The sequence below is a fragment of the Abrus precatorius genome, unplaced genomic scaffold (assembly GCF_003935025.1).
Source record: "Abrus precatorius isolate BTA unplaced genomic scaffold, Abrus_2018 Scaffold8, whole genome shotgun sequence".
In the NCBI taxonomy this organism is placed as follows: domain Eukaryota; kingdom Viridiplantae; phylum Streptophyta; class Magnoliopsida; order Fabales; family Fabaceae; genus Abrus; species Abrus precatorius.
The window spans coordinates 5,045,758-5,066,843 of record NW_020874428.1 but is presented as its reverse complement, the minus strand read 5'-3'; the positions used below and the strand labels follow the sequence as shown (position 1 = coordinate 5,066,843).

Genomic DNA, 21,086 nt, shown 5'->3' with positions numbered 1-21,086 from the left:
TATATTGAATAAATGGATGATGGACTCTACACGCACAAGGGATCCTTATCCATGAATCTCTACATATACCCTGCCTTCATGAAAACACGATGATTCTTAGCCTATGGTGCAAGGCCAAACTTCCACCTGATGTGCTATACGTTTGAGGGACTGTAATTTAACTCTAATTACAAGTAACTCAATGCCGCTGGAAAAATGTTCTCTACTTGTGTGCGTATGATCGAAGTTCGGGTTTCTGAGTGAAAAGTAACAAGAAATTGTATTAAAGAATAACAATGCAAAGCCCGGAGTGTGGAAGAATATAGACAAAGAAATTCACAGGCTATAATTTTTTTTCACTAGCAGAATTCAATACCACGTTTGACTAAGATAGTAGAATGAAGAACCAAAAGACAGTAAATGTAACAATAGCTGAAAAATAGGTATCTCCAATAATTGGTCAAATTGAGATTGCAATAGATAGCATAACAACATCTACCTGAAATGGCCACAGGAGTGACATTAATAAATTATTTTTAACAACCAGGAAGCCGTAATCTTGGGTAGCACATACGATCATATACACGCATTTATTTATGTACAATAAATATATATATATTAACAGCTTGATATAGAAGAACACAATAACACATCATGATCAGCAAATGATTTAAGGAACAAGGGAGAAAACAAACAACCCTAGAACCTTGCATACTTCGAAACAAACTAATATTCTTGGAGAAATCGATCTTCATTTTGCTGAAATAAATGCAGGAAGATTTCCCTTGCGTGAGATATAAGCAGAGAGATGCCATCACTTCTTAACCTGAAAATTTCCATGCTAAGCTAACTTATGTCTATGCAATCTGAAATAATTCTAACCATTGCACCGAGACAAAAAGTAAATGGTAAGAGCTCATATGGCGTGGAAAATTTTGAACATAAAATATTTTCATCCCTAAGTGGATTACATTTACTGGTTTCATACGATAAAATTTTGCAGGGAGACATCTAATAAAGGAATATAGAAAAAATATACAGGTGATCAATTCTAAGCAAAAAACTTCATTCCAGTTATTTACATCAATGAAAACTTAACTATTTTAAAAGATTTAAAATATTAGTAGGAGGATAGCTTCTCCGGAACCAAACCCACATTTACAAGATGAACAACATGTCTTCCATCTGTTTGTTTTCTTTAAAATTACTCTTCCAAAAGTTTTCTTTAATGTTTGATATTTAGGCTCCTCATTTCAGTGCATGTTTCTTATCTATTTAAGATACTATCTTTTTTTGTATACTGGGACTTGGCCATTGCTATCTTTCTCATAGATCCAATATTATCTTAGCTATTACTTGTTCGTCAATATTATTAGAATTTGAGTATAAGTCCGATCTAAGAGTATGGGAGAGAGCGGACTTGAACATATTTGTCTAAAAAGTGTTGATAATTTAAACTCATGGCCCTCTTCCTTATATACCCTTCAACTTATTGCTAACCCACTAATGTAGGCTTTTGTTATCACAGTCTGAAGGTCTGAATGATTTTAAAATCTTACTTTGTTCTCCAAATCTGATTCTGCAAGCAGGCTTCGGCCCTGGGAATCAGACTCTTGTTCAAGTTCCCTGCAGGAGAGATGTGACCACCATAAAATCATATATACCAAAACAAAATCATGCATAAATTGAATCTAATAATATTGACCAAAAAGCCAATCAAAACAGAGGTATCATATGAATAACAATAATAATATTGAAAAGTTACCTTTCAGTTATGATCATTTGTTGATGAGACAAAGATGTGCTCAACCCAGGAGCAGCAGAATCAGAAACTTCTGACCTTGTGGGTTCATGTTCGCTCATTCCCTGCAAAGAGGTTTGCTTCAATTCCACTACTCATGTAACAATAGTTAACAACTTAGGCAATACCATAGGTGTTTTTGGTGTTGTTGTCCAATTAAAATTAGAATTTTACCTAAAAAATGCATAGCACCTTTAATGTCAACCTTTATGGCATGGATTACCAATGTAAAATTCTAATTTTAATTCGAGAACAGCATAAAAAACACCTATAATGCTGCAACTACGTTTTTTCCTACAATATATTATAACACTATGTATCAGCAACAGCATAAACTCACAGTAGAATTATCTTTCATCCATCCAGGGACTTTATCCGAAAGAAGGCTGATATACTGCTCCATTGCAACCTCTGGACTCATGTTCCCCAGTTTTTGCCAAGCATTCCTTGAACAACGGAATCAGTACTGTGGATCACTCATACAAAGCAGCTCTCAACCCTGTTATTGTAACTAGCAATCAAGCTATACCTTGTAACTAGTACAGCACCATCGCATGTGTTGTTGTTTACACTTATTTAACAAGTTAGATAGTTTGACACATTTTTTCCCTCTTGAATGATAATCCATGCATCTTTTATGTTAGCAAGACAAAGATAGTTTTACAATTCATCTCGGTGACAGGTTCATTATCTGTACAAATTTCGTGGATACTACGTCTTGGAGAAAGCCTAATGCATGAGAACAACCTAGAGACTATTTTTGCTAACATCACAGCCAAAGTGCTATTTGTGGATATCCTTTATTTCACACTTACAAAAAGGTTTAGTTCGTAAGGTTATTGTTACAATAGAAAGATTTTATCAGAAAAAAATATTATTATATCAAAATTTTAAAAAAATTATTGTACTTGTTTTTAGAAATAAGGGTTCTGTATTGTTAATGAGAATTCTCCAAGTATTAGTTAAAAAATTAACAAATATTTTTTTTTAAATTATGGTAGAGACACAATGTAGCATTAAATATTATATTTTTCATTTAAAAATTAGTTTTTATTGCTTAATTAGTGTTTTAAAATTTTAAATTGATTAGGATTCTCTTATAAATAATTAAAAACAACTCACAAGGACTATTATTAACAAAAAAAAAAATCCATCTTTTTTTTAGCCTAAACATATTTTTAGCAGTGACTGGACTAATTTCCAAATTTACAGTTTAATACTAATTTCCATGCCTCCTCCATTGTTAAATATAATGGAAATAATAAAGCATTTTTTAATAAAGAAAGTAAAACTCTATGACTAATAATGGCAATGCCCTCATAGCCGGGTCACCCAAATCCTTATAATTGCTTCAAAAAAAACCACAAAGGTAGAGTAAAGAACAAGGTAACGCAAGTTAGGGAATTCAATTCAACAAAGCATACATAATAAGAAGCATAAATTGGCAACTCTACAAAAAGGCAGTTAGAAATTGATACCACTTGGCACGTGCAGAGAGTTTGAGAGGCATTGGTTGAGGTTCACGGCAAGGCCCTTCAGTAGCAACTTTGTGAAGGCCATACAACTCCATTTGCACATTGCTTCCAACACTCCCCAACCCATTTTCCTCTCCAACAAATTCCGTAGCCGCCACAAACACCTTTTCCAACTCACTCCTCTCAATCCCTTCCCAATCATCGTCATCATCATCGTCGTCGTCGTCGTCGTCGGCATTATCTTTCATGCCACTCTCTACAACGGAAACCTCCATCTCAATGGACGGTTCTACGCAGATTTCGTCAACGCTCCTTGCGTTCCTCTGTTCCGAAGAACCGTCAAACTCCTGTGTTCCTTCATCGGGCTCAGCGACTTTCTCTTTAACGGCAATGGCTGGGTCTGACTTCACCGGAGACACGACAACAACGTTGGCATCAGATTCAACCGTGTCGTGTTCTATGTTGTGTTCAGCTGCTATATACGTTGCAACTCGAACCGGACTAATAAAATCGACCCTGCTCTCGCTCGGAGCGGTCTGAACCGTCAACTTTTCCCCAAGAAGAACCGGACCAACCGGTTCGTCGTGCGCATGATGTTTTGTCGCGGAGTGGGTGTCGGTCATGGCCAAGGAAACAAGTTTTGCAACAAGGAAGGACAGAAGAATCGCCAGAGAAGCGGTCACAAAAAGATCACTCGCGGTTACAAGCTCCATCATGTTTTTTCTTTTTTCTTTCTTGTTGTGTGTGTGTGGGAAATATCAAGTGATGCTGAGGAAAGGTTTAAGCAAAGGATTAGGGTTGGAATTATAGGGTGGCTGGTTTAGAAAAAGAGAAAACAAAAATTAATGAGAGAATTTAGGAAGGAAATGATAAAGAGGAAGAGATGAGCGAAGAAAAGAGGAAAGGATAATCTGCGCAGCGGAGCAAAGCATATTCCGCGGTCATTTTACTTTATGCTTTGGCTATCCAATTTTGTATATGACAAAAATGAAAAATCTATAATTTTTCGTTTTTTGGGGGTAACTTTTTGGGTTTGGGTAGGGTAGCGTGGGTCCAATTGTAGCGGAGATAACGGTGAAAGGGTCACCAACGTGTGTTACAGAAAAGCGCAAAAAAGATGCATATTCATGACCACGTCGACCTTGCTGACTCACCATGATCGTTATCCGGCTCCAACAACACCCACGAGTATAGGTCTTTTTCACCACCATTATCACATGTTTAGGTTTACTCTTTTATTATTATCAACATTTACTGTGTTGTTGATCAATTGACATAATAGTTTGATATACTACAAGATACCACACAATGTAAACTCGGTTTTAAACAACTCCGTGTAATTTGTGGCAAATGAAATGGCTAATGCTAAAACAGCAATGCCACATGTTAAGAAACTTTTCTGTACAAACTGCACGAATTGCCACTTGTCTAGTTGTTTATATATGAGTAATTAAATAATCAAATAACAAAAATAGAAATTTCGGGGATTAGACAGAAATCATGAACACGGTTCTCGTTGCCTTTTCATATGTTTTCATTCGTATCGATTGGCATTTTCCATGCTAAAATTTAAGCTTTAGCCAATAATTTTGGTAAAATAGTTTACGTGTATACAGCTCATTAAACATCTCCGTTTGACCATTACTTGTCAAATCTTACTATGCGAAAATCCACGATGCAACGTCATCCACAAAAAATAAGATCTTGGATTGTTTGACGATTGGTTTGGTCAAATTCTGGGAGATTAAAATAGCATTTTGAATGTTGTTTAAAAGAAAAAGAATTAGGATCACTGCAAGTAATAAAAGCGTTCCTCAAGCACGCAAGTTGGAACTTGAAAGACCTGGCTAAAGAATAATGCCACTTTCGATAGGCTGCATTAACATCTATTCCAAGCAACCACTAGGCTCAATATTAGATGAACAGCAAAATTAAACACCGATGGAGCAAGGTGTGAAGTTGTGTTAGTAGCATCACTGTAGTTAAGAGCCTGCCCAGTAAGAGGTTTATGTTTAATTGCACTAGTATCCAAAATTGCCATGAGTATATAAAAAGAATTCATACAATGGATCCAAGTTCAAATTTAACAGGTTAACTATCAAAACTGGCGATTTCCGACATGAGGAAACATTTCAATTTCAGCCGGTAAGGGTAAGATAATAAGCTCAGCTATAAAAATTAGAAGACCAAGATCACCCAATACTTTGTGTAACCTTATTCAACTGTAGCACCAGAATGAATTTTCTCATACAAGCGATGTATGAGTGGTGATTTAGACATCTGGAATTCCCTCTCCAGAACTGCAATCACATCCTTAACAGAGATGCTTCGAGCTACCCTAGTTTGAGGTGCAAAGGCATGATTTATCCCAAGTTTTCTAGCAGCCACTGTTGCAAGAATAAAACAAACCAAACAGCTATGAAAAAGTAGCACAACCAATGAAAAAAAAGTAGAAATTAAATTGATTCAAACCAAAAACCAACATCGCATTTCTGTAACTCCTTATAGAATGTTATTTGAAGCCAATTGTTGGCAACATTAATAAAACAGTATTCTACACATGATACAGTCAGAAGCATGATACAGTCCCGTCGGCTACAAAGAAGTATGAAGAGGACGATATCTACATTTAGATATTCAAGGGAACATTTTCAAGAAAAAATACAATATACTAAGCAAAACATATTAGCTTTTATTTGTTCTGTGAGATATTTTGAGAGTAAACTTCCTTCTACTATCTCCTAATTTTTTTATCCATAAATTACGATGTAGCATTGTGGATGTCAGGTTGGTGAATGACTATCTAAAATTGATTGCAATCTTGCAGTTGAATTATTTGACAACGGAAATGACACGAAAACAGCTTAAAACAAACTAACCTGAAGTTGCAAAATTGGTTGGGTTTTTATTCTCCCCTTCTTGATTATCCTTCATACTTCTTCCAGATGTTGGTAAAGATTTGCGGTTAACATCTTTATCTGTTTGAGAACCAGATGATATGTCCATCCCCCCTTCCCGTTTCTGCTTGGCTTGCTCAGCCATAAGTTGCCACTTTGACAGCATGTCATCTCCCCCATAAGCAGCACGGGCAGCAACATTTGCAGCATTTGTCCTTATCTTGTCATCCTCTTCCTTGTTCACCTGCAGCATATCATAAATCAAAGAAAAGATTTGATAGAGGTGAAATATAAGAATGATATATAAATACCTTGATCAATTTAGTACGACCCTCATCCTTCTCCTTGTCACCATCAACTCCAGCATTGCCATCAACCTATATTTAAAAATATAATTTTAGATGATAAACAATAATCTTGTCAGTAACTCACAAAATCCCAGTATTTGGAACTCACATCATTAAGTTTCCGAATCTTCTCTGCTTCAGCCTGTTTTTTCTCCCACTCTTCCCTTACTTTCCTATTTATTGTCATGATTTGCTGTTGAACATCTGAGGTGACAACAGTCTGATGTCTTGTTTTCTCAAAATCAACCCTCTAGTCGGAAATTTCTTGTATAAATTTTTATACAGATATAAAAATATGATTTAGTTTAAGCAGCTAGAGAAAAAAGCAGACCTGTTTTGATATTCTAATCAGGTCACTTATCAGTCCACGCATCCTTTCCTCCACACACTGAACATTTACTTTCAGTCATAAGATTAAATGCAAACCTAATCCAATGTAAAGTGAAAATTTGCATGAACCTCACCAGTGACAAGCATCGCTCCACATCATTGCTCATACCCTTCAAGCCACACTTGGCCACTGCCAGATTAACCATGTAAAGCAGCTGTAAGGATTTGTAGGCCTAGTACATATCCCGATAAGCTCAAAAGGAAAGAACTAAATCAGATGGACAGAGGTATGACATGAATAGAACACTAACTAATGTCAATCAATTTTTTTTGCAATGGAACTTTCTGCAAAATCAGCCTTTCCTCCTCTTCTTGCACAGCTTTTCGAGAAGCTTCTGACACACGACTTTCTTCTTTGGGACCTGAAAATAAATGTTCTTCCTCTTCCTGTAAAGGAAAGAAACGTTAGGAAACGGCTTCAGATTTTGAAACACAGAGAGTAAACATTCCCTACTTATTGAGCCATCTAGCTTGGTTCAACATGACACAGTAACATACCCTAAGATCAACTCCACTAACAGCAGTGACATCGTTAAGCTGTTCGATGCTTTGTTCAGTAGATCCTCCAGATGTTTTTTGTTTTTTACTGTAGGATAACGGCACATATGTATATATCAGAGTGAGTAAAAGAATAAGAAGTTAAACCATAAATAAGGAAATCATGATCCAGTAGAGTAAGACATGTATTACCTCGGAGGAGGAGGTGAGGAACCAAGTGCTTCAAGTGGTTTCTTTTGGGCAAGAGCAGGCTTTTTAAGAGGTGTCCTTGCAACAATTCCAGAAGCATTTGATGACATCTGAGAGCATAGCTGATCAAATTCAGAAGTGGGGCTAAGAAAATTAGGCAACAATATATCTGAAAATATCATTACAATCATGGGGCACACTCTCTGCACAGAATGATATTTTGATATTTATGAAAAGAAATGCATAGAAAAGAAAGATGAAGTCCGTATTTCCCAATCATCAGTTCTAATAAACAAAAAGGTAGGAGCCAAAGAACATGAAACCAAAAATAAGAACAATGTAATGTGCTTGTTATTTTTCATTGCAGCTTGCAATACATCCTCGATTTACCTCGTAATCTTGCATAAGAAAACTGGCAGATCAAAGGTTACTTATTCACACACATGTCAAGAAAGAGCAATATTGCAAACAATAGGTTCAAGAGTCAAAATTCAATGCTAGTTAAATTGGGAATTCAAGTAAGAAGGGAAGAAAATGAGCCAAGCAACTTACAAGTGGCACCATGACTCAACTCAATTTTGGTTCAATAAGTTGAGCTCATGAGCAAATAAATTGAGCATGAGCTAGAGTATGTGGCTCATTTAAAATATGAGCTAAGCATGAACCACTTAGTGCTCATCTCATTTGTTCATGAACCAGCATAATGTACATATCTTCAAAACTTATACTTTCTCGGGTCTGTTTCATAAGAATTTTTTCAGATTTTTGTTGGTCCTTAATATAAGACTAAGTTTTTAAAAAGTTTAAAGAACATTTATTATTTTTTACATATTTGTTTTTCATTATTGAACTTTTTTAACCTTTTAACAATTAATGCAATGATAAAATTTGACTTTAATAAATGGTAAACTTGAAATGCTACAATTATTTTTTCAAAAATTAATCCATTAACTATTTTTAACAACTTTTCTTGAGCCTGAAGTGTGAACAATGCACAATCACACCCTACCTAGTCACTTGATCATAATTCATAAAGGATTTAATACCATGGCATGAACCAACTATTTCAAAATCTAAAGTTGTTGGGTGAAAGCACGTGATTGATTTTAAAATCCAACAATATTAAATATTATTTTTTTATTCATGAGTGTTGGTTGCAATAAGGTAATATATTATATATATTGAAAAAAATTTATGCAATCCAGAAGTCCTTCAAAACCAATTTGGCTCATTAAATGTTATAGGTTCACTAGTCTTAACCCAGTTGAGCTCATTGAGCCAGCTCAAGTAGCTCTTAACTCTAACTTCAGCCAAGACCATGAACTGAGTGAAAAAGAATTAGTAGAGCTTGAGCTTGTCTTATCTCAGGTTGAAATATTTAGTCATTTTCCATCCTACATGCACAGACAATGTATCTTCCAAAAACATCAATTTTAGTGCTGTCTTCCAGACAAAAGAACCATCAGCAGATAAGTAACATAAACTGAAGCCCAAATGAACACCACCACCTATAAAAGTGAATTATTAAAACACCTCTAGGATGAAACTAATGAAATTAACTAAAAGCTTCCTAATCCTAACAAATCTTAACTTACTATTGAGTAAAGATCAAAAGCACCCACAATTGTAGTTAATTAACACAAAAAAAACAAAAAGTAGGGTGAGATTTGATCTTTAAAGCTGTTTTGCTCAACACTGGTACATCCTGAGTCAATTTATTGATGCCACTAAGAGTCTAAAAAAGCAGTTTGAATTTTGAAGTGCAAGAAAAACTCGGGCTTCACCCTTTATAGAGGTGTTATATTATATCTACAACTTACATGAAGAATATAGTTGCATTATATGTGTACTAGTCACAATTTATAAGAAAGGAAAATGCAGAATGGAGATGATTTTTATCACAGTTCTTCTTTTCTTATCATTAAGTGTGATTTAAAAATTGGGGTTTCAGTTTTTCCGGATGGGGATTTCAATCTTTGTTTCATAGGGATACTCCGAGCCCACTTTATAATCAGTTTGGTTATTAGTATTACATTTTTAATAGGGATGCATACGTTTGTGAAAAGGGCTAAAATATCTCTTTTGACAACTGGGTGGAAACCACCTGCATCATTATTAACAACAATGAATTTCAGCTGTTTTTGTCTGTTCTTGGCATACTTCATTCTACATTCAACAGTAAATAAGCCACCCCAATAAAAAATCAGTGGGGTGGGGGGATTGAGTACTATTTATGCTAACTCAAAACTTAATAACAAAAGGTTTATAGAACTATTAGTGAAAAAAGATTCTTTGTTAAAAACAACATAACAAAAATGAAATTTCCTGAATGCATATCACTGAGAGGACTAATGCTTCATAAATGGTTTAATTATAATTTGGTCCCTACATTGGACATTATTTTTCAATTTAGTCCCTACATGAAAAAACTTGCATTGTGGTCCTTGTATGAAAAATCATTTACAGATCAGTCTTACTGTTAAATTAGATCCTTATACTTGACACAGTTTTTTACTTTTAATTCCTATATGTGCACTTCATTTTGGTCCCTCCATTAAAAAATTCTACATTTAAGCCCTACACATGACATATCTTTTTCCATTTTGGACCCTGCATGAAAAATAAACTAACATTTTTATAACTACAATAAACGGTGGGGACCAACAATTTGTAAAATGTTTTTCATATAAGAACCAAAATGTAGATCTTTTCATATAGGAAGTAATATTACAATTAAACCTTCATAAATTTACATTTAAATATATTAAACATAACATACTAGTAAAGGATGCATTGTGCCCATGAAAACAAAAGCATATTTGGATACTACTTCATCTACAAAATTTAGCTGTTTGTATCTTATGGACAATATCACATACAATAGTCTCAAACTTACCGAGACACTAGGGTCTAGTTGGGTCGTTACAGAAGGGGAAGCAGAACTGTGTGGCAGCAAGCCAGTAGCTGTTGTAGGTGGCAAGCTTGTGGATGCTGGAAGACCTCTCGAAAACTCATCCTTCACAGTTCCTTGACTAGTACCACCCTGTTCAATCTGTGGAGAATTAACAGAAGCCATCCCTTGCAGTTTAGACAAATTATGCCTATGTTGCTGCTCAGTAGACAAGTCACTAGGTTCCTTTTTAACATAAGAACCAGATGACAACAATCCCAGATTTTGTTCTTTTTTTGTTGATGGTTGCCAAGCATTTGTAGTTTGTTGAGATGCAGTATTGTTAACAGCAGAAGACACAGATCCACCCGGCAGTCTCTTCAGATCATTGAAAGAATTCTGCTGTTCAAGTTTTGGCATACCAATTACATTCAAACCCTGCGTTGCCCCACCTAAGTGATTTGAACCAATACTTTGATGTGGAAATTGACTCATATGTGAATCATGAAGATGTGGTCTCATAGATGAAGTGGAAATACTAGTTGTCCCAGAAAAAGGGTAATAGTTACCACTACTATTTCCATATGCTGATGAAAAATGTAGATGTTGTTGCTGTTGTTTATTAAGCCCTTGTATGTGAACTGATGATCTTTCTGTTTCTTGACCAACAACATTAGAACTGGAAGATGACAATTGGCTTGGTTGCAATCCTTGAGATTCTATTTTAACATCAAATTCCTGAGATTTTCTAGTACTGCTCTCCATGGTTTGGCCAGCTAAAGAAGTGATACGGGATTGGTCAACAGCAGCATTCATACTTCTCTGATGCATCTGCGCTAAAGCATGGGGATCATTCAATTGTCTTGAACCTGAACTAAAAGTTGGCATCCTTACAGGGTGTCGCTGCCCAGCAGGCAAGGGATTGGGCCTTGTCTATCATAGTAGAAAAAGATCAACCTTAGCATGTTCTCTTCCTAAGTTCCTAACTGGCTTATTAAAAAGATCCACAACACAAACCATGTTCTCTTCCTACCTGTGATTGCATTTGCACTTCTGCCAATGCTAATCTAAGCATCTGGTCCCCTACGATACCTTTCACAAGTCGCACAAAACTGTCTTTTGGTATTTCATATTTCTAGAAAAAGAACAATAAAAATGACAACGCAATATTAGTAATAGTAGCATAAGATATATGTTCATAAGCTGGTCCTAGTCTGTCACCACCCACCTTAAACTTATCAAATAAGGTTTCAAGCTGCATGGCCCTGTCTTTGGCAAGTTGAGGAGTCAAGATGCGTAGCAACTGGGCAAAGTGTACCCCTTTACTATGATTTATTTGGCTACTTGGCTGCTCAGTGACTGTAGCTTGTTGATTACTTATCTGCTGCAACTTCGCATACTGAGATTCACTGCTGGGATTATGAGTTTTGACTACCTCATTATTAAGGACAGGATCTTTTCCGGAATTCTGAATTCCAATAGCGTGAGAATTTGGGGGGCAAACTTGTGCAGCTGGTGCTTGACGACATTCATCTTGAGATTGTTTCTGTGACAAACGAGGATTATTTACATCCTGAGAAGAAACATGTTGCTTCCGCTCCATCTCAGATGAAGGTTGCTCTTGCTGTTGTGTAGTTTTAGATTCTTGATTTTGAATATCTGTTCGGCTGTCATGGCTAGAAGTAGGCCACTGTGGTAAAGATTGACTTGATGTATTATTGCTCCCTTGAGACAAAACTGTAGCAAGTATAGCAGCATAAAGCATGAGCACTTGAGATTTGAGAAATCACAAAGCAAATATTTCACATGACTGGTGAGCATTACTCCCTATTTTCTTTTTCTGTTGTTCCTGCTTCCATGAGTGTAAGAGATTCCCAACAGTGATTCTGTTCCTTATATGAAGCACTCTTATAATAGACCATGTGCAAAATATGGGTAAGGGAGGACTTATTTAGGCTATAAGAAACTTGCCTATCCAGCAACAAACATGAGAAGCAATGCGACTATAAAGACTATCCATCCTTTCTGAAGAAATTCAAGATCCTGTATTGATAATTGGGGAATTGTCCCTTTTATCTATTGTCCAGTATTTCATCTAAGGACTTATTCTAGAGGAATAAGTTTACATCAGACTCTACTTTGAGTCCTTACTTATTTAACATAGTCTTAGGTGTATTTATGAGTGATATATATAAAAATTATCCCTAAGTGCATGTTATTTGCAAATAATATAATCCTAGTTGAGAAAATAAAAGTAGTTAACTTTAAACTTGAGCTATGGAGGCATATTTTGGAATCTAAAGATTTTCGTTTGAGTATAAATAAAACAGAATATATGCATAGCAATTTTAGCAAAAGAAAAAACCAAGAGAAGGGTCACGTATTGGGAGTTAAAATTGGAAATGACATATTACCACAAGTCTTCAAGTTTAGATACTAGTGATTGAATTTACAGAATGATAAAAAAAACTTATGAATATGTTATTGATAAAATACAAGTTGGGTGATTAAAATAAAGAAAGATATCAAGAGTTATTTTTTATCGTAATATAGTAAAAGAACCAATCAAACTTAAAGAAAAGTTTTATTATACTGTTATACAACTAATTATCTTATATAATAGTGAATGTTAGGTTTTAAATGAACATAAGGTAAAAAGTAAGAGTAGCAAAAATAAGATGTTAAAATGAATAAATAATCACACGAAAAAAGACAAATAATTAGAGTAACACCTATAATAAAAAGGATTATAGAAAATTGATTAAGGTGTTTTAAACATATGCAAAGAAAATCACTGAAGACACCAGTTAAGAGAATGAATGACATAAATTTTAGTTTAATGAAAATGAATGAAAGAAGAACCAAAAGAACTTTTGAAGAAATTATTAAAAGATATATTGTGATCAATAATATATCAAAGAATTTGGCTTTTGATTGAATTCAACAGTGTCATGTGATTTACATAGTCAACTTCACTTAGTAGGATAAAATTTAATTGTTGTTATTATTGTATCTGTGGTCAAGTATTTGGACTCCAATCAATTGGTATTAGTGCTTTAGATCAGAGTGCAGTGCAGACTGAAAGGAGGATATCAAGAAGAGATTTAGGAAAAGCAATGATAATTGGTAATAAGGAATATATAAACTCAGAAGATGAGGGCAATGTGAGAAACAGGAAGAATGCAGATTTAGGCTGCAACCAACCTCCTATCTTATGTATTAAAGATTACATAAAGCAAGTGAGAAAATGGTTAGAAGGAATGAAATGGGAAGAGGAGTGGCATCCACAAATTTGAGGTATTGGTAGGGAGGGGTTAGCCAGGTAGGTACCTAACTAGCCTACAGCTGTGTTTTTCTTTTCCTGTTTAAGAGTGATCTATACACTATACACTATATTCCTTCTGTTATGAAGTCGATTTATAGCCTGTAACTCTATTTTCATTTTCCTGCTTGAGAAAGATCTATTTATCACATTCACCCTGCTTATGATGTCATTTAATTTCACTAACAGAGAGTAATTTTCAGTTCTAATTATCAGTTCTAGCAACAATGTTGGCAAGAAAATTAACAGTCCACAATAGCTCAAGAAATCTAATCACAGATATTTTGTTGTGGAAAGGACATCATGATAATTTCATATTGAAATTAGAAATTATTTTAGTTCATATATTTAATAGCAGAACATCTCTTCAACCTTCGTAACTGCTACTGGTCAAATATCATTCAAAGAAACAAAGAATAAGCGGGAAAATCAACTTGAGACATTGTTAATTAACTTTTTCATCAACAACCAAAATGCTTCAGCGTTCAAACATCGAGATCAGACAAAGTTTCTAAAGATCATTTATTTTTTACGTAACTCAACATTGGTTGAAGAAGCAGTGAATTTGAATAGATTAATAAAAAATAACAACAAAGAAATCAAACAATACTGGAATGAGAGAGAGAGAGAGGGTATAGAACAGAAATAATGAATAAAAGTGAGAGACACCTGTGTCAGAACCAGAAAGCTGAGAAGCAGATAAATCTCCTCCTATATCTCTGTTTAAGGCAGCCTGGAAGGCTTCCACATCCACCCCTGAGTGCATTGTTTCATCCTGCGTAAATTCAAACATAAGCTAAGCCCCAATTCAGTAAAACCAATTTTTTTTTCCTGAAAGAAAATGATGAAAGAAGACAGGAGTAAACCTCGTCATCTTCTAGAAGCTTCACAATAGACGGGTCCATTACAATTTCACCGCACTTGTTATCTTGCTTGCTCTATTTAACGAAAATGAGATCCTAAATTTTCTTTACACCATATCTTAGCTGGTAAGCAGAAGAACTGAAATGGTGACTCCACCATATGCATTCAGCTACAAGCATTTTGACCACGTGTTCAACCAAACCATTTACAACCAAATAATAGAATTCAACCAATTCCACTTTAAAATCAAGGGATTCCATAATGTCATGTTAGGGTGGTGACTAGGGTCAATTCACAAGCTTGTAAGCATGTTAAACATATACATAAAAAAAATACACGTTAATTCATCAAACACATGGAGTACGAGACCTAGCAAGTATTGGTATATTACTACGCAAAAAAGTTTATGATCATTGTTTCAGGCTACGTATAAATCGAATCCGAGAAAGAACGACAATCGTATAGTTTTATGAGTATGATTAACTATGCATTTAAAAATTACGGACCAAAATCATATTTTAAAGATTTACAGTTTGGAATTCTTATTGGGACACAGAAAATTAAGAAGAAATATGAATGAAATAGGTTGAGTAACGCAACGGACCCAAACAAGAGAGAGTAATAGGTGGTGTTGAGGTTTGAAGAGCAAGCATACAGGAACTACAACAATGTCCAATCTCAATATTTTTCCGAACACGATTCCAGGACAAAACACAAGGGATGATCAAGAGAGTTTCGTTTTTGGACGGAAAGAATGTCCCTCAAAAAACATGAGAAAAATCAAATCAAGGTTTTTTCTTTCTCTATTTTTGTTAAGTTGGTTTCTCATTCTTCTTCATTTTTTTATTTTTTCTAAGACAAAATATATGTAATAAACAATGAGATTCTATTTAGGCCTTTCTCATTGGGCTTGTTATTTGCTTAGCTCCCATTTTTATAACCTGCCTTATTTATTAGCCCTTTGACAGTGAGTGCGGTGTATTGTTGGGCTATTCTTTTGGGTCTTTGTTGGCCCGCAGTTGGGTGTTTGCAACAAAAATTAAATTGGAAAAAAAGAAGGGATCAGCCCGTTCAGTGCATCAATTTTACAATGCTCCAAATAATGTTGCCCCAGCGTTGTAGGATGAGTTTGGATCTAATTGTTCTCGAAGAGATATAAAGTGAGAAAATAAATGTTTATTTAATTTTTATTTAAAATTTAATAATATGTAATAAATGTTTAGATTTATATTAACCGTAAATGTATGTTTAGTTTTTTATTAAACTTAGTTTGAATAATCGATTTAATTAAGTATTTATTTAATATTTTTAAAATAATAATTTATATAATAAAGTGAGTTATAAAACCTGTTGAGATAAATTAAAAATAATTTGTTTTGATAAAGTATATATTAAGTTGCTTATTGAAATAAGTTTAAAATAGTGGTAAGTTATTTATAAGTTTTAATTTAATTTATAATCTTGAGTTTGAATGTTCATGAATACAACTCAATTAAATATTTTAAAAAATTGTCGATTGTTTTCAATTAAAAAAAATATCAATAGTTTAAATAAAAATAAAAATAAACTCGAGCAGCTTTTTTATGATTTTAATTTTTTTTAGTAGATCCTTTGTAAATTTTATGACTTTTTCTTTAGTCCAAAATAATATATAATCGATAATCAATAATCAAAATAATAAAACAATATTGCTTGGACCGATTATTAATATATTAGTAATCATGAACTGATATATTGATAAAAATTATTAAATTTTATAATAATCAATATATTTTTTATTAATTTTAAAAATATAATGTAATTTTTATATTTTAATTATAATCCTTCATAATAAACTCTAACGGTTAACGTATATTCTCGTATTTTTACATTAAGCAGTATTCTCTTTTATATAATTGAGAATACTTTTATATTAATATAAACTGTGTAACCAAAAAAATAATTGTTGATATAGATTTTGAAACTTTATGATAATAAACAATATATTATACTAATATTTAATGTCTTTACAATATATATTAATATTTTTATTATCAAGATTATTTATTGACATAATATATCATATTATTAATATAAATTATAATATTTATATTAACATTTAAGTTTCGTGAAAAATAAATTATCTAATAAAGGTCAATGTAATGCTGAAGTGTTAGTAAATGATATTTTTCCTATTGCCTGTAGTCTCTACGGCTTTACCTAACATTCTTTTTTCATGTTTCCAATGAAATTATTTAACATATATATGAATGGTTTGATTTATTGTTGGTTCTTCGTTTTCATCTTAAATTAAATTTTAAATTCAAATAAAAATGATGATGCCGTGAACACTGAAATTCTCAGAATTAAGACACAAAGGCAACTTGTTATCCTTCTTTTCTTTTTGCAACTTTTTGAAGAATAATTGTAATAAAGATAAAACTTAAGTATAGTTTGTTTAAGTATTATTGATATTATACATCAATCAAAATTAGAGTTTTAAATAATAATTTATGATAACATTAAATATAATTCTTTTATTCAAACAAAACTCTAAATTTAATTGATAAAAAAAAAAAAAACCTTACAAAAAAGTCCATTATTGTGCCCTTCTAACAATGCCCTTTCCGTGTCGTTGTTCAGTTAATTCTTCTACTGCGCCATCCTTCCTCTGATGCTTTATTTTCTTGTTTCTTACGCAATGCTATCCTCAATTTTGATTCTAGAAATTTGTGTCTATAATGCATGTATCCTTCTATAATACACATGTCTTTAAGAAATTGAGTTAGATCAAGAAATTGTAGAAAACTAGCTTCAATTTTTATTTATGTCCTTAGTTTTAAATGCATGGAATTCTTATCACATATTCATAGGATACTAAGGCATGAAATCAAACAAAAGTTTAATCCCTTGAAGTTGAGGTACACTGCTTTATACATCATTAAAATTTTTGGTCATGTTATAAAGTGGGAATCAAATCAAGTATGAATTGAGTCTCACATAAAATGAGATATGAACAAATCATGTACTCATTACCTCAAAGTTTTGGAGTTACATTATAATGTCCTACTCATTGTAAGGCTCCTTACTTAAATATAAAAGTCATTTCTAAGAAAGATAAGTGTAAATATATTAATTCATTTATAAAAATAAGTTTTCAACACAACTTTATTTTGTTATTATCTATGAAAATGAAAAGAAACTTTTTTGTTTTTTTTTTTTTTAAATATGAAAACAAACTTTACTATCCTTACCGTATATTGACTTTTATTATCTCGCAACCCACATTACTCTCGCACTATTGTTCTAAGCCTTTGCAAGCAAATGCATAAAATGGATAATTTGCGAACGGAAGAAATTGGAGTTAATGAAGAAAGAATAAAGGAATCTCAATTCATAAAACAAGTCTCTATCAATACTTGGTGACATTATTCCACCCCCTCTGCATTCAAGTCAATTCACATACCTTACATGTGTTTTTGTTTCATCTTTCATCTCTAACATCCTTTGAGTGTTATGGTTATTTGTATCATGAATACTTTTTTTTTTTACTGTATGTTGAGATAGGAACTCAAAGCTCATTCATGTACTCCAAAGTTGCTTAAGTGAGTAATTGTTTCATAACATTATGGTATTTTGAAATACTCTTTTATGATTATTTTTTTTAATTTAAATTGAGAGATTAAAGTGTAAGATAAAACTTAAGAATTAGTGATATTGTTTACTTATTAAATTTAGAGTTTTATCTGGACTATATTTGGATTTCATATTTAAGAGGAGAGGTAAAAAAAACACAAGGTAAGGAAGGAAATATTTAGAGACAAAAGGGTGAAATGATTTTCCCGTATTGAATGAATAAAGAACGGAGGTATATATACAACCTATGAAAGAAAAGAAGACAAAAGGAAATAACAGAAATGATACGCCTCAGCAAATTTTAGATCCTAGTTACAGAATACAATCATGAATAAAAACAAAATAGAGAGAAAAACAAAAGCCTTTGCAGCTATACAAAAAATAAGGATGAGATAGTATAATAGGTTTTGGGATTAATGGTAATCTTCTATTTAATTGTGATTTTATTCTTCTTTTAACCCCCACAAGCTGGAGGTTCAAAGATATCATGAAGTTCAAGCTTGAAAAGATTTGACTAAAATAGTTTTAGGGGAAGCACCTTAATGAACATATCTACGAGCTGGTGGGAAGAGGAAATCAAAAGGAGGTTCATCAGTCCAGAAAGAAGGTTTTCTCGAACTAGATGGCAATTAATTTCCAAGTGTTTAGTCCGCTCATGAAACACTGGATTTGCAACAATGTGTAAAGTGCACTTTGACTATCACAGTATAATGCAACATGTTTTGAATGAGGAACTCGTAAGTCTCGAAGTAAGTAAAACAACCATTGAAGTTTGCAAGTGGCTAAAGCGAGTGCTCTATATTTAGCCTCTGCATATGATCTAGAGACTGTAGATTGCTTCTTTGTTTTCCATAAAACCAGAGAACTACCAATGAAGAAGCGATATCCAATGATAGATTGGCAGGTGTCAACATAGGTGGCCCAGTTACATCACTAAAACCAGACAGTTGGAAGGAAGAATTTATTCTGAAGAATAATCCCGTCCCAGGAGTAGCCTTCAAATATCGAATAACTCTCAAAGTAGCTTGAAAAAGAGATTGAGCGTGAGTAACCATGAATTAACTGAGTTTTTGGGTTACAAAAATGATTTCTATATGAGTACTGGTTAGGTATATCAAACATCCAACTAACCATCTATATGATAAGGGATCAGCAAGAGCTTCACTAGAATCATGATGGAGGTGAAGAGAGGTGTCCATTGGTGTGGAACATGGCTTGGAGCTTAGAAGGCCTGCATTTTTAATCAAGTCTAAGCAATACTTTCTTTGATACAATGAAATACCAAATGATGAATGAGCAACCTCAATCCCTAAGAAATATTTTAGTTTGTCTGGGTCCCTTATATGAAAAGTGGAACTCTAAAGGTGTTTGACTCTATCAATTTTAGCAATTGAGTTACCAACCAAAACGATATCATCAACATAAATGATCAAGGCAGTGATAGTATAACCTGTTACCTTAGTGAAAAGGTTGTGATCAACGTGAGCCTACTTGAATTTATCATGCTTCAACAGATTGGATAGCTACACGAACCATTAGCAGGTGGCTTGTTTTAAGCCATAGAGTGACCATTTCAGTTTGCAACATTGAGATGGATGATAGCCATGGACACCCTGAGGAATGATCATTACACACCCTCTGGGAGATTCTCATATAGGAAAGCATTGCTAACATCGAGTTGTTGCAAATGCCAATGATTAATGGAAGCTATCGCTAAAACAACACGAATCGTGCTCATCTTGACTACAGGAGAGAAGATTTTGAGGTAATCAATGCCATTGATTTGAGGGTAGCCTTTAGCCACCAAACGTGCCTTATAGCGCTCAATTGATCGATCTGGACTACGCTTAATCTTATATGTCCACTTACAACCGATCAACCTCACATTTGACGACGTTTGGACAATGTCCCATGTCTGATTACAAACCAAAGCTTGAATCTCGAATTTCATGGCCTCCTGCCAACAACGGTGCTTTGCGGCTTCGCAAAAAGTGGTGGGTTCTCGCTCAGAAGATAGACTCATCAAAAAACGAGTGTGAGAAGGAGATATACGTGAATAATTAACAATAGCTTAGACAGGATATGATAACCTTGGAGAAGATTGGTTTGATTACGCTGAACCATGCATTGGAACGCTAGGGCACGCGTTGCACTTGTAGCCATCAAGGTAAGTCGGACGATGGTGAGGGTGATTTAAGCGGCAGGTGGGTTAGGGTTTTGATGGTGGCGTCAATGATTGAGATGAGGATGGCATAGATGTTGAGCTGCTGTGTGCAGATGGAGGTATAGGAGAGGTAGGAGATGATGGGATGAAAGGTTATGGAATAAATAGGTCATTCTCTAAAGGTGGGGATAGTGTTGAGTTAGGCTGAGTGTTAGAGGGGATGGAGTGATAAAAAAAAATTGTGTTAGGAAAATTATTGGCTGGTAATGGGCTTTGGTTATTAGATAGGTCATTCAAAGAAATTTTAGTAAATGGAAAAATCATCTCATTGAATAAAATATTACGAGACACAAAAATTTCTCTAGAATTTAAATCCCTTGGTCTCAGTTTGAAAATCCAAAAAAATATCACATCTAGCACGAACATCAATTTTTTACGAGAAGGATGTATGGATACATAATATAAAAACAAAAAAACCTTTAACATGAAAAAATCTGAGTTCTTTTTATGTAACAATTTATAAGGGGTTTGATTTTTAATAATGGGTGATGGAATGCAATTTATAAGATAAACAATGTGTTTAATAGCATATGACCAAAAATGTTTTGGAAGTTGAGATTGAAACATAAGAGCTCTAATGACATTAAGAATATGT

The 21,086-nt window shown here is 33.7% G+C and overlaps 2 protein-coding genes across 2 annotated transcripts; both read right to left on the bottom strand.

Annotated features, from left to right (window-relative positions):
- Positions 1–528: 528 nt before the first annotated feature.
- On the bottom strand, positions 529–4,184 carry LOC113847126 (acyl-CoA-binding domain-containing protein 3-like). The gene is made up of 5 exons (XM_027476013.1): positions 3,259–4,184; positions 2,121–2,226; positions 1,745–1,845; positions 1,539–1,605; positions 529–805 (listed from the first exon to the last, which is right to left on the bottom strand). The coding sequence occupies exons 1-5, from the start codon at positions 3,969–3,971 to the stop codon at positions 794–796; spliced, it is 999 nt and encodes a 332-aa protein (XP_027331814.1). The 5' UTR covers positions 3,972–4,184; the 3' UTR covers positions 529–793.
- A 1,085-nt stretch (positions 4,185–5,269) lies between these two features.
- LOC113847014 (transcription initiation factor TFIID subunit 4b-like) lies at positions 5,270–15,489 on the bottom strand. The gene is made up of 15 exons (XM_027475837.1): positions 15,257–15,489; positions 14,655–14,821; positions 14,458–14,563; positions 11,695–12,203; positions 11,500–11,601; positions 10,473–11,399; positions 7,580–7,698; positions 7,388–7,475; positions 7,141–7,276; positions 6,964–7,019; positions 6,831–6,887; positions 6,609–6,749; positions 6,464–6,529; positions 6,135–6,396; positions 5,270–5,642 (listed from the first exon to the last, which is right to left on the bottom strand). Exons 2-15 carry the CDS (start codon positions 14,691–14,693, stop codon positions 5,470–5,472), a joined length of 2,781 nt encoding a protein of 926 aa, XP_027331638.1. The 5' UTR covers positions 14,694–14,821; positions 15,257–15,489; the 3' UTR covers positions 5,270–5,469.
- Between the last annotated feature and the right edge of the window lie 5,597 nt (positions 15,490–21,086).

Coding starts and splice junctions, on each gene's coding strand:
- LOC113847014 (XM_027475837.1), bottom strand. CDS start 14,693: ATGGACCCGTCTATTGTGAAGCTTCTAGAAGATGACGAG. Junction 11,602..11,694: donor CCTTATTTGATAAGTTTAAG/GTGGGTGGTGAC, acceptor TTCTTTTTCTAG/AAATATGAAATACCAAAAGA. Junction 5,643..6,134: donor AACCAATTTTGCAACTTCAG/GTTAGTTTGTTT, acceptor TTCTTGCAACAG/TGGCTGCTAGAAAACTTGGG.
- LOC113847126 (XM_027476013.1), bottom strand. CDS start 3,971: ATGATGGAGCTTGTAACCGCGAGTGATCTTTTTGTGACCGCTTCTCTG. Junction 2,227..3,258: donor CTCTCTGCACGTGCCAAGTG/GTATCAATTTCT, acceptor CCGTTGTTCAAG/GAATGCTTGGCAAAAACTGG. Junction 1,606..1,744: donor CAAATGATCATAACTGAAAG/GTAACTTTTCAA, acceptor TCTCTCCTGCAG/GGAACTTGAACAAGAGTCTG.